The following is a 19149-nucleotide window of genomic DNA, read 5'->3' as shown; positions in this document are numbered from 1 at the left end:
GCAAAGTAATATACAGTATTAAAATTTTGTGTTCAGTGGAGTAGAAAGACAGAGGGGAATCATCTCAGTCCAGAAACTGTTTGCCCTTATTTTTCCATTTGGGGAAAACCTAAAGATTTGTCTCAAAGGCTCAGCTGCTTTCTGGGGTGAAATAATGTGTGTCTGACACAGTCATTTGGAGCAGGCGAACCTCATCACTAAGGCCATGATTTTGTCATGGATATTTTTAGTAAAAGTCATGGGCAATAAACAAAAGGTCATGGAAACCATGATCTGTCCCTGACTTTTACTAAAATCATCCCTGACAAAATGGGGAGGGAGGAGGGTCCAGCACCCTGTTACCCACCACCTCCCTGCAGCAGCTGGGAGCTGCAGGGATTCCATTGCCCAGTGGCTAGGAGGGGTTCCCCGCTGCCCGAGTGGCAGGGGAGCTGGGGGCGGGGGAGCGCAACCCTGCAGCTGCTGAGCAGCTCTGGGGTCCTCTGCTGCCATGGCTGCATCTGGGAGCTGCTCGGGGGGGCCCCCCCAGTCAGGGGTAGCCAGTGGTGGCGACAGCAGCCAGTCAATTGCAGGTTTCCCGCAGCTGCAGGAGGGTCCCCCACCATCTGCGGAGGCTGGCCTGCTGCGGGGTCCCCAATGTCACGGAGGTTAACTGGAAGTCATGGATTCTGTGTCTTCCGCAACCTCAGTGACATAATGTTAGCCTTATTCATCACTGCGATTACCCAGTGATGTCTGTAATGGAAAGAGAAGAAACTCTGGCATTTCAAATTCCTTGTGGCATCCCAATGCGCAGTGGCCATCTTGTGTGGGAAGATTTATCTTGGAGAATGAGTGATGTTCTTTCTAGTGTTTGAGTTTGAGGTTATGAAGGCTCACATTCCATAGAGGTTGAGCAAGTAGAAGGTATTGTTGTGGAATTAAGGTTGCTGCCACTTCTTAAATGTTCCTTTTTTAATAGGAATGCAAACGATTGGTCTCCTATCTACCTAAGGGGACTGGCTCTACAATAAGAACCTGCTCTTATTATAAATATAAGGGTACGGACTGCACTTCTATTTTTAAAAAATGTATTAGTTTGTGATTGCTGGTGGGAAACGTGACTTGAGGACATGGGTATCTTTTGAGTCATTAGAAGCCCACTAAGCACATGCTCTTGGATGGGTTAATTCAACCAAAAAACTGGCTGTGGGACTCGATGGCATCACCTCCCTGGTCTTGCTGCACATACGGTGTCATTTGAGAACAAGAATTACAACTTATTTTCTTTTTCCTTTTTCAAGGTATATTGTTTCACTGAGGAGATGAGTTTAATCTGAACCTCATGTTCTTGAGAGGATATAATTGGGTAGTTATATATTTTGGCCTGCATAATATTATCCTCTTCATCACAACTCCTGTTTTGTTGTTGGCTATTAACTTTATATTTGTGGAGACTATTGATTAAAAACTTGTTGAGCACTACTATCCAAAACCTTTTTAGAGCATAGACTATTTACTGTGTAGATTGCAGTAGCTCCATTCTGCCCTTTCCTGAGAGTGGGTAGAGTGATTGATCATTTTAAAATTTTGTGCAATTTGAAATAAACTAATAAAATATGTCTTTCAGGTCATATGCTGCAAGGTTCTGTTCTGTCATTCGTCGGCTAACTGTACTTATAAATCCATTGCGGTGATACAGTGGGTTGGGATAGTGTCATCACCACGCTGATGAATCTCAGTTCTGTATCTGTTTTATGAGACCCAATTCGTATGATTGACTGGCTTTTCCAGTGTCCACTGAGAGTGGGTCTTAAATGAAAGTTAAGCAAACTGAAACTCAATCCAGAGAAGACCGTGGGTAATGCAGATAGATTGGGAGAATTAGTGGAGGGGACATCTGTCCCTTAAGTGACGGTGTTTGCTTGGCCACCTGTCAGTCGTATTTTTAAAACAGGCACTGTGGCTCTGGTGGCATGGTTTGGCCTGTAGCCTGCATGCTAAAAAAAACAACCCCAAAATCCTTTTTTGAAGCTATCCTATGTACTGAAAACTTCCTACCTAAGTGAATTACTTTGGGTTTTGTATGTCTGAGTGGCAGTAATTCTTATTATGAATTAATGACTCTCAAACTTCTTAAAAGCATTGTTTGAATACTCCGATACAAAGCACTTGAAACAACAAGTGCTTTATTTTTAAAAGCCCGTCTGACAACCTGCATTTTGGTCTTGAATGCTTTGCCATCTATACATTAAATCCCAAAAAGAAGTTCAGTTAATTGCTAAGCTACTGTCCTGCTAAATACCACATCACTATAGTAGTTTCTTCTTCCCCTAAGTTTTTGAAATGGCTGTCCACCTTTTTCCTCTTTTTGCTCATTTAATGCCTGATCTATACCATGAAGGATCTAGCCGTTAGTTCTTCTGCACAGAACTCCTTTTGACATGAAGAATCAGTCTAAGGGCTTCTCTACACTACAAAATTAGGTTGACTTAAGTTAATTGACCTACAGCAATTAAATTGCTCTTGGTGTCCGCCCTACCCTCCTTCTGCCGGTGGCACACATCCTCAGCAGGAGCGTTTGCATTGACTGAAGAGGGGCACTGACAGCCGCCCGGGGCTCACAGCTGGAATCCCTTCTCCCCTTTCCCCCTGCCCTGGGGGTGACAGTGAGATGTGAGTCCAGGGCAGCAATCAGTTTCACAGAAGGGAGCCTACCAGTAGTGAAATTGATATTGTCAGTTTCACTGCTGCTGCTAAAAAAAACCAGGAGTACTTGTGGCACCTTAGAGACTAACAAATTTATTAGAGCATAAACTTTCGTGGGCTACAGCCCACTTCATCAGATGCAAGGAAGGGAACATATAGTAAGAAGATATATAGATATATATTTATACAGAGAAGGTGTATGTTGTTTCACATTTCATCTCAGGCTCTGGGAGGCTCCATCTGTAGTGTAGATCAGGCCTAAGAAACAAATTATTTTATGGAGTGATCTAATAGTTTAGAATTATTGGCCTAAATTAGTTTGGGTGTTTAAGTACAATAAGTGCTACTAGTCTCCCTCTTCCATTCTCATTCATTTGTATTGTATATGAAAAATTACTTGAAAAATCATCTTTTTACATGGTCAAATCCAAGGTATACATTTTAATATAGTTTTCAAAATTGTATTTTAGATACAGTATTTTAATGTTTTAATATAAACTTTCATAAATTGTAACTTGCCTCTAGACCTGTGTAACTGTTTAATTTTTAAAGTAAAGTAGCTTGTTACTGAGTATTAAAATGCAACTTAAAAAAATAGGCTACATATAGTCCTCAACATTCAGAAAGCAACACACTGATCCAAGTAATCTTGATCTTTGCCTTTTTCTTTCAATGGGACATTGTCAGTGTGAAATCTAGTCAATTAAAAAAAAGTCAAAAGAAGTTTTGGGTGCTACTAGAGCTGTCAAACGATTGAAAGAAATAGTTGCAATTAGTCACAGTTTGAAATCGCACGGTTAAACAATAATAGAATGCCAGTTGAAATTTATTATAAATATTTTTGGATGTTTTTCTACATTTTCAAATATATTGATTTCAATTACAACAGAGAATACCAAGTGTACAGTGCTCACTTTATATTATTATTATTATTATTATTACAGATATTTACACTTTAAAAAAATAAACCCAAAGAAACAGTATTTTTCAATTCACCTCATACAAGTTCTGTAGGGCAATCTCTTTATCATGAAAGTGCAACTTACAAATGTAGATTTTATTTATTTATTTTGACATAACTTCACTCAAAAACAAAGCAATGTAAAACTTTAGAGCTTACAAGTCGAAGCATGAAGGGGCATACGTATGTTTACGTATCTGACACATATGCCGGCTGCAACAGTGCATGTTCTCACTTTCAGTGACATTGTAAATAAGAAGCAGCAAGTATGTCACCTTTAAATGTAAACAAACTTGTTTGTCTTAGCGAGTGGCTGAACAAGACCTAGGACTGAGTGGACTTGTATGAGGTAAATTGAAAAACAGTGTTTCTTTTGTTTGTTTTTTTACAGTGCAAATATTTGTAATAAAAAATAATAGAGAGTGAGCACTGCACACTTTGTTTTCTCTTGTAATTGAAATCAATATATTTGAAAATGTAGAAACATATCAAAAATATTTATAATAAATTTAAATGAGTATTCTATTGTTTAACAGTGCAATTAAAACTACAATTAATCGTGACTTTTTTTAAATCTAGCTAATTTGTTTTGCATTAATCGCATGAATTAACTGTGATTGACAGCTCTAGATGCTATGTATTCCTTTTGAGTCACACTGGCAATTTTTGTAGTTTTACAACCTTATTTTCCTAATGTTTTGGGGTTTTTTTTAAAGCTTTTCCTTCCTGTTACTGTGTGAAAAACAAGTAGGGAAACCTGATTCTGCTGAAAGTACTCTCAAATGAATGAAGTGGAAACAATTGATTTTTTTTTCTTGAATTATTCATTTATAGTAAATGTTAGGCTTTCCTTACAAGAATATGTCCAAGACTTTAGAAAGAAGTGTGTTTTATGTGGGGGTGGTTTGTTTTTTTTGCTTTTTTTTTAAAAAAAAGCTGACTGCTTCCTTTTAACGCCACCTTCGATAGTAGAACTTTGAGATGTGTTTAAGGAGCAGAATCAAATTTGGTCATTTCTCTCAAATTCAGCTGTTGCAGTATCATTTCCCCTCTGTTTCTGTGCAATTCCAGTTTGATTAGACGCTTTTGTAATGCTATGGCTTTTTTTGTAGGAAAAAAGCTCAACTAAAGAAGAGAAGAGGTGTCCCTACCATTAATGAACACATGTTATTTCATGGTACCAGCAATGAATTTGTAGAAGCAATATGCATTCATAACTTTGACTGGAGAATAAATGGTATGCATGCTGCAGTGTATGGAAAAGGTAAGCAATAATGACTTCTTTAATACCACTCCATGTAATTTGTGAGTAATACGCTTCGTTCGCTTTTCACTCTCTAAACATACAATTATGTGTCCCACAAATGCATTTACCATACTGGTGGTCTGTGGAGAATTGTTTAATCTGGTTTTCTTCCTGCTAAATGTGATAAAAAGACACTTAAAATATATTAAGTAAGCAATTCCTATAGTTGCCATAGTTGGATGTTATGCAGTGGGGTGGGGGAAAATGATGGTCCAGTGGCAGAAGGGTAAGTGGTTTGTGGGGCAATATCCCTACTAAAATGTGGTTCACACTGAAAAAGCTTGAAAAGCACAGCACTATGTAATTCTTATAAATTTTGTTGGATTGATTATGAATAAAACTGAGAGATAGGGCCTGATTCAGATCTTACACCATTTTGATGTAAGAAGGGATCAGAATCAGGCCCTTTAGATTTCATAATGAGACTGTTGTCATCAGCTATAATTTTTGCTGTTTGTTTTTTAAGGGACCTATTTTGCAAGAGATGCATTGTACTCCAGTCGTTTCTGCAAAGACGATATGAAGCATGGAGACACTTTTCAAATCCATGGTGTCAATCTGCAACATCATGTGTTCAGAACATATAAAGTTATGTTTCTTGCTCGTGTTTTAACTGGAGACTATATCATTGGAGATTCCAAATACATGAGGCCTCCTTCAAAAGATGGGAGCTTTGTGAACTTATTCGACAGCTGCGTGGATAGTACTTGGAATCCAAAGATCTTTGTTGTCTTTGATACCAACCAAATCTACCCTGAATATTTAATAGAGTTCTGCTAAGTTTTGCAAGGAGCCAAACTGAATATTAGGTTGGTTGTGATGGACGGTCAGTATGTCTTTGCGAAGGAAATATAACTTACAAATCTTTTAAATACATGGTGGTGAACAGAGATGGAGATGTGAAGGAAAATCTGGCTTACATCTGTAAAATCCTTTTGGCTTAAGGTTGGTTGTCCATCTGTTGGTCCTGTAAATAAACGTTGATGCTTTTCACATTTAGGGTTTATAACCAATTTTAATATGGCTTAGTTGAGCCTTAATTAAATTGGACATTTAATGTCTTCAAAGAATTCTTACTGCTATACATTTTAAAAAATAATACTTATGTATTTATCCATGTGTAAAATATATATTTATGCATATGATACAGTATGTGTATAGGTGAATAATCTTTTATAAAGATTTTATTTATCATTTTACAAAATGCAGGGGGCTTAATAGTTATTGGTATATTGCAGTATGTATTACTTGTAGATTGGAGTTTAAATCTACAGAACAATCCGTCTAGGGAAGGCAAAGGTCTGGAATCAAGCTGAACCAGCTGCTAGGACTAAATCTAGGTATCTCATACTGCTTCAAGCAACCTTGCAATAATGCTGCACAACCTATAAGTTGAAGTCTGGTTGTGACAGAATAATATACCTGACAACAGTTGTGGTCAGTAATTAGGTAGGTATTTAGCCCTAGAGTCCTGTGCTAGGATCCCTTATGTGATCTATATAGTTGTTGTTTAATAGTAAAAGGTGTGTTTTGTTCCCCCTCCCCGTATCTTGTAGTAATCTCTACCTTGTCTGGAATTTTAAGATGCACTCAGTGTTGACATGACTCTACTTCCATTGAAGTTGATGGTAATACTCTATTGAATTCAATGGAAACAAGAATTAAACCAAAATGGAGGGCCTCTAAAAATTCCATCCCTTAATTTTTCCCTATGTTTCATGAATGGTTTTAGTAATACTGGCATGTGCTGATTTTATGTAAACCAAGTTTTCTTTCCATTTGCGTAGATGCAGAGTATGGACTGTTTTTGCCAGGTAGAATCTCACTGGGGAGGAGAAGAGGGACCAGAAGAAAGATCAGAGAGACCAAAACTCCTGAAGAAGGGGGACTAAGGTGTTAAATGAGTGAAAACACATTGGCCCTCCCTCATGAGACTGCCTCTTTGGATCCCTGCTATTGGATTCTTGCCCTGTCACACAGACCTTAGATATACTCAAAGTTGCATTAGCTTTCTGGCATGGGAGGGAGCATACTTCTGCATATGCACAGCCTGGCACTACGACCCATCTAATAGACATGCATCCCCTCCTCCCTAAGTCCTTTATCTGTGTCTGTTCATGGACTCTTGCAGTCACGCCATATGCTGGTTATTTGTGTTCTTTGAAATTTCTTGGAAACTTTTCCTCCACTTATCTTCTTCAGCTGTTCAGGGCAGGGACTGTGTCTTCCTTTGTGCTTGTACAGTGCCTAGTACAATGGGCCTCCTGAATGGCATCTCTGGGTGTTGTTGCAATAATAACTAATGACTGATGCTATAGAACAGTAAACCTTCACCAATCACAAGCCTTGGAATACACATGTTGAGCTAGGGGTGTGTGTCCCCTGCTTATGTACACATATTTGAGCTGGCATGAGTATAAACAGCAGTGTAGCTGTGGCAGCATGGGTAGCAGCAGTGGAGGAATGGCTAAGCCATGCCAGTGTGAGTGTGTGTACACAAGCAAAGGGCTCACCCCTATCTTGTAGTAATCCCTCCCCACTTCTCATCAGAGATTTACTAGCAAATGCAGTAGGGTGTCCGCAGCCTAAGTCCTCTTTATTTTTATAAAATATTCTACAATACATGTACTTGGACATTATGAAATTATAAGAAGTCAAAATAAAAAAAGTTGTACCCTTTTGTTTGTTCACTCGCTAATTTCCAAAATCCAGTCATGATTTTCCTCAAGTCTTAACCAGACTGTTGTGACTAAAAGTAACCAACACATCTGGTTTTTAAAAGGTGTTTGATTGGCATACATATAATATCTTCAGAAGATCAATATGATTTATGTTTGTCCTGCTTGTGTGTACTTATGCCTGTATAGCTTGTCCACTCTGTGCCTTATTTTCTATTTAGACTCAAGGGAATTGAGTGGAAAAACCTTAATCTCACCAGTCCAGAGTGCCATTGAAGGTGGTTTCAGCTTTTCATCCAGTGCCCACTCTATCAGCTTTCCTGGTACACTCTTCTTCATCTTTATTGATAAATCTTGATACTGAGGCTGTTTACACCATGTAGACAGCTACTATGCAACATCTCAAGCTTTAGAAAAGTTGAATGGTAGTTCTTAGTTCTAAATCAGATAAATTACAATAAGGAAGTCAGTGTATTTGTCATTTGATAGAATTTCTCAGTGGCTATAGTTATTTCAATCTTGTGGTTTTTCATAGTGTCCTTCAGATCCAGACTTACCATGTCCAGTTCCAGCCATCAGTGTTCAGAGGTGACATCTAGAAATTTATACTGTATCTCCTCTGGCAAGGCACTCTTGTACCTAGACTCTTTCCTTAACAACCAACATTATGGCATTGAGGCAACTGGTTCAGCATGTCACCTTTCCTGGTTGTCACATGCCTGCCTGAGTGGGTGTTTGGTGTTGGGAAAATGTTCACCCTTTCCATTTGTCAGGCTTCCTTCTCAGCTTCTGTCTCTTTTGGGTTCTTCCCCTCACTTATAAGAGATAAGGAAAAGATCAATGACAATGGATAACTCCTTGCATCTAACCTCTATCGAGGATGGTGGGGCTTGCTGCCAGATGAAATAAAAATGGCAACTCTGCTCATAACATTCAGAGCTATGATGTAAACCCACCACCTCTTTTCTCAAGCTTTTGCAAAACACCAACCTTGCTCATGGCAATACTCCCACTCTTTCAAATTTAGTAGTAATGACATTAAAAAAAAAAAACACACCTACTCAGCTTACCCCTTTCTGGCAAAATAAAGAGGGGGACTAAAGGGAGAGAAAGATCATGGTGGTTCTTGGGAGGCACTCAGCTACTATGGAGAAAGGAACCTGTGATGGAACCCAGATGGATAAAGAAAGGAGATTACAGTGTCAGTTGGTCTAGAGAGAAAAACAAACGACGGTATTCAGTCTCTCTCTAGCGGGGACACCACCATTTGATGATTCTCCACCATTTTCCTTTCCAATATCTTGTATTATAACTAGATACTCAATTTTTGATTTATCAGGAGAGATCATACAAGCTGTTGAATATCTCAGTTGCAGAGCAAGGCAGAGAAGCTCTTATAAGTGATGGTTTGAAGGACTCAGCCAGAGATTTTATGGCCTTTTTGGATATTCTTGCCCCAAATATCTGACTTTATCATGGTCCATTCCATCTTGCTGCTGGCTTTCTTCTCCAGACATCAGACCCTCCTGTAGCAGCCATTTTGCGGGAAAGTGCTGTTTGTTCCATTACCTAGATAGATCTCAGTCCTTCTAAAGGCACCAATATTGTGTATGGGAGAAAAATCCTCCCTTGGACCTATCTCATTCCAGAGGTGGACTGTACAAATTGTCTTTTGTTTTCAGACTTGTTGCTTGCAAGCAGGCATTCTGGTAAATAGTAGCCTTAAAGCTCATTTTGTAGGTGCTGTGGCAGCTTCTACAGCTTTCCAGAATGTGTCTGGGTGAGTCATTTACTGAGTGCTTATTGGAACTAGATATTTTAAATCCAGGACAGATTCCATTTTGGGGAAAGCAGTCTTGCAGTCCCTTTTTAACAGGTATCAGTAAACCACATGCCAGGAGGTGGGCTGAAGTGGTCTTAATCAGGCTCCATGAATGGAGTTTATTCACAAGGAATAAAATTGTTGCCAGTACCTGATGGAGGTCTTCATGTAATTGGCCATCTGCGTACCTCTCTTAATATGCATGTGGCCAAGATTGGATTCTTTTAGGGAGTGGTGTCCATTGGGGCTGCAACTGCATCCTAGATGGCCTCGTGTCACGCCACCTGAGGGCACAAAGGGTGAAGCGAACCCAAGTCTCCCTCAGTCCCTTTTTACCACCCATGGCAGTGAGAGGGAACCCTGCAGTATCCACCAACTTCTCTGAGACTCTGTTACTAGTGATTAGTTAATACAGTTGTTAGGTAGTTAACTCTTAGTTTGCCCTCTGGCTTATAAAATTTTTTTTTTGCCTTTTTTAAGCCTTATGTGTTCTCCTCTCCTCCCGCTGGTTCTCTGGGCCTTGAGTTGTTATTGGCAACACTAAAGGTCCAGGATTTAAGACCTGCTCCCCCTGTGATAAGTCTGTGCCACTCAAGGATGTGCATTCAAAGTGCCATTTCTGTTTAGGCAAAAGACATATCTCTGACTAATGATCCATCTTCTCTTCTTTTTCTAAGTGGACTCAGAAGACTAGGGATGCCTGCCTAAAGAGATTTTTTTTTTTTTTTCTGGAGTTCTCTATGAAAGCCTCCTCAGATAAGGGGATAAGACTCAGTCCTCCGGCCACTCCTCCTCCGTTTGTGCTCCAGTGAGCTGCGATTCCACCCCAAGCTCCAGGGCTGAGATGGCTGAAACCCCCAGGGTGTACTTCTTCAGGAAGGGGTAGGGAGGATACCAGATGAGACATAGGTCTCCTTCTTTGAGGAGCTTCAGAACAGAGACGCAAGTGAGCCTGGCACCAGAGTCCCCTGGCCAGCTCATATGTCAGTAGTACGAGCTAGGCCTTCAGTCACTGAAATCACAGTACCGCGTACAGCTGTTGAGACATCTGTGCCATCTACTTCCCCTATACAGGTAGAAAGGGTGCAGAAGTGCTGTAGTACACCAAGAAGGGTAGCTGCAGCCCTGCAGGAGGTGTTTTGCTTTTCATCTTCTCCATTGGGACATAGTAAAGATACATCTGTTCATCCCTTCCAGAGGCACCACACTGGAAGTCAGGGAGGGATTCCAGGGCTGCTCTTTGAGCAGCAAAATAAGAATTAAGTTCTTGGCATCCTGAGTTTTCTTAGGTTCCAGCAGAGAGTAAATTCCACTCACTTCATGTGATATGTATAGGACTTGTCTACTCTTCATCTAAAAGACGAAGTAAAAAGGCCTGCATTTTTAAGTATAGGCTGCAGCAGTGGTCAGATGGTTCAGCAAATGTTAGTTGAACAATGAGATTCAAAATGCCAGATGGTCTTGCTGGCTAATACACGTCTTAAATGCAGGAGGTGATGGTGAGGAGCGCCTTGTATCTCTATCAGCAATACTCTCACCAGATGAACAACTCTTTTGGACTAATTTTGTATTAAATTTTTCATTTTAAAAAGATTACAGATTTTAAACAAGTCAAACAAGCCAGAATAAATAGAGGATGACGTGTGGCTCTGTATAGAGAACTGGATTTGAACTGGGAGACAGGTCTTTGTTCCAGTACCTCCCACTGATGTGATGTGGAACCTTGGACACATCACTTCACTTCTGTGTCTGTTTCCCTCCACCTTTTGTGTCTCTTGTCTGTTAGTTTATAAGCTCTTTGATCAATAGTTATTAACCAGCAAGAGTGACTTTTAAAAAGCTTCGTCATGTAATGTGGCTACCTTACATTTTTATAAATGCAAAACAAAAATTATCAGTGTTGTATTAATACTTAGCCCTTAGAAGATCTAAAGTGCTGTCTGCATGTCAACATAATTACTTTTTTTTTTCTTTAAGTAGTGGCTCCAGATTGAGTTTTGACATAGAAGAAAGTTTAGTGAAAGAAACGTGACCCAAAGCAACAAATGTGGGGAAAGGACTGAGGGGAAGATGCAGTGGAGAAGAAAAACTGAAGAAACAAAGCTTTGAATGGTGGATGTGAAAGTAAACTAAAGATAGTGGTGGGGCGTGTAAAGGAAAAAAAGTGTCTCCAAACCCACCTTCTGTGCAGGCTTCCTGAATGCTCAGCTCCTACCCAGTAAGCTCTGCTGAAGATGGAGCACTGCACTGCGAGCCAGGAAGCCTGATGTGACCCCTCTGTGTCATGTAAAGGGCTCAGAGTAGTGTAAAGAGACTCTAAAAGCCTTTGATCTGATCAGGAGAGTTTTCTCCCAGGGCAGGAACTGAGGAAGACCGTGCTAGACCTCCTTACAAGCCCTAATGTAAGAGGTGTGTTGTGTAGCTTCTGGGCAGCACCGGTGTCCCTAGGCAGCTAGGGTTAGGCTGCCATAACTTAGCATAACTATAGCTAACTTTTCATAACTTAGCGCGACACACAGTGTCTGAACGCCATCTTATCCCCACTTACCCTAGGGTGTGAATTCTGTGCTGGGCAACATACCTATGACAAAATTCCAATACCCCTTTTATCACCTTGTCACAATTGACCAATCAACACTGCTGAGAAGTTCTGCTTTATGTTCAGGAAGTCAGAGCAATCATGATGATATTGTTCCAGATGTTTCTGCTTTCAGAGGGGCCAGTTCTGCTTACCTGTGAATGACACTGGAGGAAATATTGTTTGGAGTTTAACCATTTAGCTTCTGTGGTTGTACAGTGCAATGGGCTAGTAGGCACTCATGTGATAAACATAATTAATAACAGACCCCACTATAATGAACTTCCTCAGTCTGTTTCAAAAAAGTCTCTATCCAACAAGTTTGTAAGATTGTCTGTTTCCCTCTGACCTGTAAGCCCTTTAACAAATACGCTGCATTGTAGAGAAAATCTCCCTGAAATACCTTATCATACTTCTCATTATAAAGGCCTCAAACTACTTTACAGACATTGCCTGACAACCTTACTAAAGGTCCTCTGAGGTAGGCGAGTACTGGAGCAGTGATTCTCAAACTATTGTACTGGTGACCCCTTTCACACAGCAAGCGTCTGTGTGTGACCCCTGCCCCCCATAAATTAAAAACACTTTTTTACATATTTAACATCATTATAAATGCTGGAGGCAAAGCAGGGTTTAGGGTGGAGGCTGACAGCTCGTGACCCCCCTATCTAATAATGTCGTGACCCCTGAGGGGTCCCAACCCCCAGTTTGAGGACCCCTGTACTAAAGAGAGAGAACCTTTGACTATCTCTGCAATGCTACCGTTTCTGGACTAGAATACAGCACCTATATAACTCTGCATAGCAGTATTTTACAGCAGACTGACTGGATGTAGGCAAAAATATTGTTTTCAGTACAAACTTCAGGGGGAATATAGACAGGCGATACGTAATTCCGTGAATTGAATTTTGTCCGAGACACCTTTTTTCTTACAAAAAGTTTTCCAAGATCCTTAATTACAATATATTGGCAAGACCTCAGGTTTATGTCTTATCGAAAGGACAGCAGTACATAGTGTGCTAAAATGAAGTTGGGGTTCAGTACAGGCAGGGCCGTCCCTAGCAATTCTGGGGCCCTACGCAGCCCGAGCAGGTCTCTGCCGGGGGAGCGAGACCCAGGCCTCCACAGGGGGCAGGGCTGGCTTGGGGGGCAGGAGGGAACCACCCCCCAGCATTCACCAGGGGGAACCACCGCCTAGCACTTCCCGCCATCGATGAGTGCAGGTCCAGCCCTGCTGCAGAGCTCAGGGGAGTGGGGGGGCAGGAAGAGGTGGGGAAGGAACAGGGCGCAGGCCCTAGGGAAGAGCAGGGGCTGGAGCAGCACGCAGCTGCGCAAGGCACCTGGTGCCCTACACAGCTGCATACTTTGCATATGAGTAAGGATGGCCCTGAGTATAGGCTTTGAGGGAAGAGCACCACTTCGTGAATGACTGATACTGCCTCCTGTAGCTAGGTTTTCCTAGAATCCATTCTATCCAAATGCTAATCCAGTTTAGTTTGAAAACTCTGAAGGGGTATAGTTGCACGGTGAGATGTGAATAAGAAAATGTACATAAACTTTTCCAGCTCCCAGTGGGAGTCTTTTCATTAACTTCAGAGGGAGTCTGATTGGGCCCGAAGAGATGGGCATCAGAGAAGCATGGGAGAAATGAGTAACAAACTAGGCGACATACAAAGGGAACATTCGGCTTTTTTTAGCATTAAGAGGGGGAATAAATAAACCACAGTAGATCAGATGGTTAATGTCATTTTGCTTTGAAAAACTCACGTGGGAGCAAGCAGTGTTTTCGAGCACCCAGAAGCGTAAATGCGTGTTGAACAGCTTTGGGGCACTGAGCATTAGATGGTGGGAGACAAAAGCCCATAGTTTCAGGAGGGGACTCAAGATAAAGCACACTTTAAAGGTCTTGATTTTTAAGCTGTTGATTTGCACAAACTTACACTGTATGTTAATCCATGTTCTTTATGATTCTGAAAAGAAGTGCCAGTTTATGCAGTAGTCCTAATTAACTGCACAATCTTGTGCCAGTTTTAACTAATTACAGTACAAGGTTCTTTTTAAAAAAAACACTTTCTAATCCAGATCAGTGTATTGAATCTTTTTCATGATTATTTATTTTTTGTACATTAAAGACTGATTGATTTTAAGAGTGTTTCTGGTATTATTTAATAGTTTCAGTGCAGCCTAGTTAAACATAGATACCCCAAAATCTCCCAAATCACAGGTTTGTTTGTTTTTTTAAACCCTTATCAAGGCAAAGTTACAATAAAATATGAACATACTGCATTGTACATTACTTATTCAGGATCAAGTTAATATTCAAAGAACCTGGCTAAAGATTCTGCCTTGCTGGCTAAGGAGTCCTCCTAAGTATGCTAAAAAAAGTGATCAAATTTCTAAATGACTATCTTTTTGGCACTTCTCTTGTGTATACACTTGGTGTGAAAGGTTTTCCATTTCAAGGATAGTCCATATTTTACTATAATTCCATAGAAGTCACAATTACTATATATTTTACATAATTCCATAGAAGTCACATTTTTTCCAATAGGCTATATAAAGTGCAGCTGCTAACAATAAAAAAAAATTTTAATTTGTCTTGTTTAAAATTAGGGCTGTCAATTAATTGCAGTTAATTTGCGATTAACTCAAAAAAATTAATCACGATTAATCACAGTTTTCATTGTACTGTTAAACAATAGAATACCAATTGAAATTTATTAAATATTTTGGATGCTTTTCTACATTTTCATATATATTGTATTCTGTGTTGTAATTGAAATCAAAATGTATATTATTTTTATTACAAATATTTGCTCTATAAAATGATAAAAAAATAGTATTTTTCAATTCCCTACATACAAGTACTGTAGTGCAATCTCTTTGTTGTGAAAGCGCAACTCACAAATTCATATTTTTTGTTACATAACCACTCAAAACCCAAAACAATGTAAAACTTTAGAGCCTATAAGTCCACTCAGTCCTACTTCTTGTTCAGCCAATCGCTAAAACAAATAAGTTTCTTTACATTTACAGGAGATAATGCTGCCCACTTCTTATTTACAGTGTCACCAGAAAGTGAAAAAAGGCATTTGCATGGCACTTTTATGGCCGGCATTGCAAGGTATTGACATGCTAGATATGCTAATCATTTGTATGGCCCTTCATGCTTTGGCCACCATACTGGAGGACATGCATCCATGCTGATGATGCTAAAAAAATGGGTTAATTAAATTTGTGACTGAACTCCATGGGGGAGAATTGTATGTCCCCTTCTCTGTTTTACCCGCATTCTGCCATATATTTCATGTTATAGCAGCTTCGGATGATGACCCAGCAGATGTTCATTTTAAGAACACTTTCACTGCAGATTTGACAAAATGCAAAGAAGGTACCAATGTGAGATTTCTAAAGATAGCAACAGCACGCAACCCAAGGTTTAAGAATCTGAAGTGCCTTCCAAAATCTTAGAGGAATGAGGTGTGGAGCATGCTTTCAGAAGTCTTAAAAGGGCGATGTGGAAATTACAGAACCCGAACCGCCAAAATAGAAAATCAGTCTTCTGCTGGTGACATCTGACTCAGATAATGAAAATGAACATGCATTGGTCCGCACTGCTTTGGATTGTTATCCAGCAGAACCCATCATCAGCACGGACGCATGTCCTCTGGGATGGTGGTTGAAGCATAAAGGGACATATGACTCTTTAGTGCAGCTGGCATGTAAATATCTTGCAACGCTGGCTACAACAGGGCCATGCGAACACCTGTTCTCACTTTCAGGTGACATTGTAAACCAGAAGCGGGAGCGTTATCTCCTGCAAATGTAAACAAATTTGTTTGTCTTAGCGATTGTCTGAACAAGAAGTAGGACTGAGTGGACTTGTAGGCTGTAAAGTTTTACATTGTTTTATTTTTGAATGCAGTTATTTTTTGTACATAATTCTACACTAGTAAGTTCAACTTTCATGATAAAGAGATTGCACTACAGTACTGGTATGAGGTGAATTGAAAAATACTATTTATTTTGTTTACAAATACATTTGTAATAAAAATAAAGTGAGCACTGTACACTTTGTATTCTATGTTGTAATTGAAATCAATATATTGGAAAATATAGAAAACAACCAAAATACTTAAACAAATGGTATTCTATTATTGTTTAACAGTGCAATTAATCGCGATTAATTTTTTTAATCGCTTGACAGTCCTTTTTAAAATGTAGATCCTTTACTGGAGCATTAAGTAAGCTGGTGAGGGGATCTCTAGGAAGGTGGTAAGATTAATCTCTTTAATAATTTTCTTCCAAACAGTCTAATGCTTGGACACAACCACCACATGTGCAAGTATGTTCCCCTCTCCCTGCAACCCCTCCAACAGAGGGACTCCCTTGTAGCAAAAATACGATAGCTTTTAACGAGTCAAATGCCATCTGTACAGCAACTTATAAAAGTTTTCTTCATGAGCTATACAAATTGAAGCTGTATATCTCTTTCCCCATGTATAGACCCACTCAGTCAGATCAACTTCTTTGTCCAAATCCCTCTCCCATCTTTTCATCTGGGTTGTTTTCTCATCAACAGCTTTTTCAATCAAAATTGTACATATCTTAGAAATTAAACCACTTGTTCCAGCTTGCTCCTCTATCAACTTCTCAAATGTGGTTAAAGGTGTTTGGTCCCCAGAGTGTAACCACTTTACTGCAGGGTGCCTGCCCCCTTTTCCTTCCATTTTTGCCAGTATCTATTAAGATGTTAAGAAAACTGCAGTTGTTCTATGTAATTGATGAAATGTACTTAAACACTAGGTGGCATGATCTCACTGGAGAATATCTTGTTTGTACAAAACGCTGAAAACTATGGGCCAAATTCTCAAGTGAGGCTAGAGGGAATCAAATTTGATTTAATATACACATTGCAGGGACTGAAAGGACCAAGTGTGTTGTGCTTGCTTAGGCTACTTCAGTAACTTACGCTCGTCCTCATATATCACCTCCAGATTTGGCCCTTTAAGTTCTGGTGCACCACTCATGATCATATCCTACAGATCTTTCTAAATCCTAGTGCTCCTACCATTTTCAGTAGCATTGAAACATCTGACTCCATTTTCAGAAGTTCTGAGCACTCCCAGCTCTAGTTAGTTGACAGGAACTGATAGCACTCGCTATTTCTGAAAACCAGCCCTAGCTTGTTTAACTTCTGAGTAATCTAAAGCAAAACTGCAAATGGATATGATAGGAATATTATTCACCTGAACGTGAGCAACAATAGGGTGTTCTCTACTCTGTTTATATATAAACATTATGACACATTCAGGAACTTGACCTGTTCTTCTTGTACTGCGTGCACTGAGTTTAATCAAAATCAAGTGGAAGATGTTGGCCAAGATTTTAAAAAGTAGCTAGTGATTTTGGGTGCCTCAACTTTGGTGTGTCCAACCTGAGCAATCCTAAAGTGGCCTGATTTTCAGAAGGTGGGCACTCAGCACTAGTCACTTTTGGAAAATCTTGGCCAGTGTAAGTATTTGCCAGTCCTGATAATGTCTGTTACCTACCCAACAAATAGAAATGAATTATGGGAGGGTTTTGACTTTGGACGGGGATGATGAATGAAAATTGATCCCGAAACCGATTGTTCATATTACATTTTGGAAAGCATAAGGGGACACTGTCATTCTAGAATGCCATATATTGAATTCTTTCAATGTTACTAATAACACTGACCCTGCAAGTCCCTCTGTAACAACTGGCAGAGGGCACACCATTTTGTAACTCACATCAGGCCTGACATACTTATTGCCCCAACACACTGTTGTCAGGATAGTCATTTAAAAGGTGTCATATCATATGAAAACTAAACACCACACTGGTCATTACTGCCACTGTGAAATGTATGTAACAATACTGTTATGTGAAATTATGGCTACTCTCTGTTTACAGATCCCAAACAATGTCAGACAAAAGAGGTGAAACAGGTTTTTTCTTAGACAAGGAATGTGTATTTACTTGTCTGACCAGTATGCAAGTATATTTTTATATAAGGTAAACAAGGAGCCATCAAGCTAACAGGCAGGCCAGACCACTTAACAGTTGTGATGGGGAACAGAATCTGCACCCCCAGAAGCCTTCCTGGTCCTTGAGACAGAAACAATGAACTTTGGGGAAACAAGCAAAAAGCCATTTGGGTTATCTATCACCTGGGAGAACAAAGAAGCCAGTGCTTTGTCTTTATGAAAGATGGTTCTCCTGCTAACGTAGTCAGAGAATGCTGACAACTTGGTGTAAAAAATTGTATTAGGCAAAGCTACATCTTGCTAGAATTAAGTTTTAGACACTAGAAAGTGTTTGTTTTGTTTGTACCCTTTCATATTTCTTTCACTCTTGTGTGAAACCACTGGAATCAATGTTCTTATTCCTAGTTTTACTACAAACTATTTGAGTGCTCTTTATGAAGGTTGAGTGTATAGCCCCAGTTTAGTTAACAAGCTGTGGTGTGTTCCGGCTCTTTGGAGACAGCAGACATGATGTTACTGCTGTGTGTGTCCAGTAGGAGGGACTGGACGCAGCAGGGGAGATAGTTTTGGGGAGACTTGGGACCAGAAGAGTTGTTGGGGTCTCTGTACAAGGAGTGACTGGGCTGGTGGAAGCCAGGGTGAGGCCATTGTGCTGTGAGCAGGCTGCTGGTGTCAGGGCTCTGATCCAAAGCTGCGCAGCATCGAAGCACCCAAGGTTACAGGGCAGGTGGTGACAGACCCCTCCTCCCCAAAGTGTCACAAATATCTTTGACTATTAACCCATAGGACTGAGCGTCCTTGTCCTCTGGAATTCCACTGAGGATAAGGAGGTATTCTCAGTACCTTTCTGTCCCGCCCTTTGCACCTGTGCGCTGTGTGTTCTCCAGCTTACTTCTAGCTGTACTGTCAGATATCCAGACCTTCCCGAGGCCTCCCTGTTATGTACATGTAAAGAGTCCCTTCTGACTGGGCCTCAACCCTTAGTCTTCCAGAAGCCTGGTTCTTTGGCTACATATAACCTTCCCCTACTGCTTCAGGCTTGTCTAAACAGCTATGTTAGTGTGCCATAAGCGAGGGTGTGAATTTATAGTGCACTAGCTTCTCT

At 40.2% G+C, this 19149-nt stretch overlaps 1 protein-coding gene across 9 annotated transcripts in view; it reads left to right on the top strand.

The window, feature by feature from the left end:
* PARP11 (poly(ADP-ribose) polymerase family member 11) overlaps positions 1-14180 on the top strand; it is a 28994-nt gene extending 14814 nt beyond the window's left edge. For 7 of the 9 annotated variants that reach the window (XM_073314620.1, XM_073314576.1, XM_073314602.1 and 4 more), the window contains 3 exons: positions 4762-4913; positions 5422-5900; positions 6743-14180. In XM_073314620.1, the coding sequence (XP_073170721.1) occupies positions 4762-4913; positions 5422-5735 (466 nt within the window). In that variant the 3' untranslated portion in view covers positions 5736-5900; positions 6743-14180. The remainder of the gene's footprint in view (positions 1-4761; positions 4914-5421; positions 5901-6742) is intronic. The other 2 variants (XM_073314587.1, XM_073314595.1) reach the window with 2 other exon arrangements.
* The last annotated feature ends 4969 nt before the right edge of the window (positions 14181-19149 follow it).

Source organism: Lepidochelys kempii, chromosome 1 (assembly GCF_965140265.1).
Source record: "Lepidochelys kempii isolate rLepKem1 chromosome 1, rLepKem1.hap2, whole genome shotgun sequence".
NCBI lineage: Eukaryota > Metazoa > Chordata > Testudines > Cheloniidae > Lepidochelys > Lepidochelys kempii.
The sequence above is the reverse complement of the archived record's forward strand: the minus strand, read 5'-3'. Positions and strand labels throughout refer to the sequence as shown.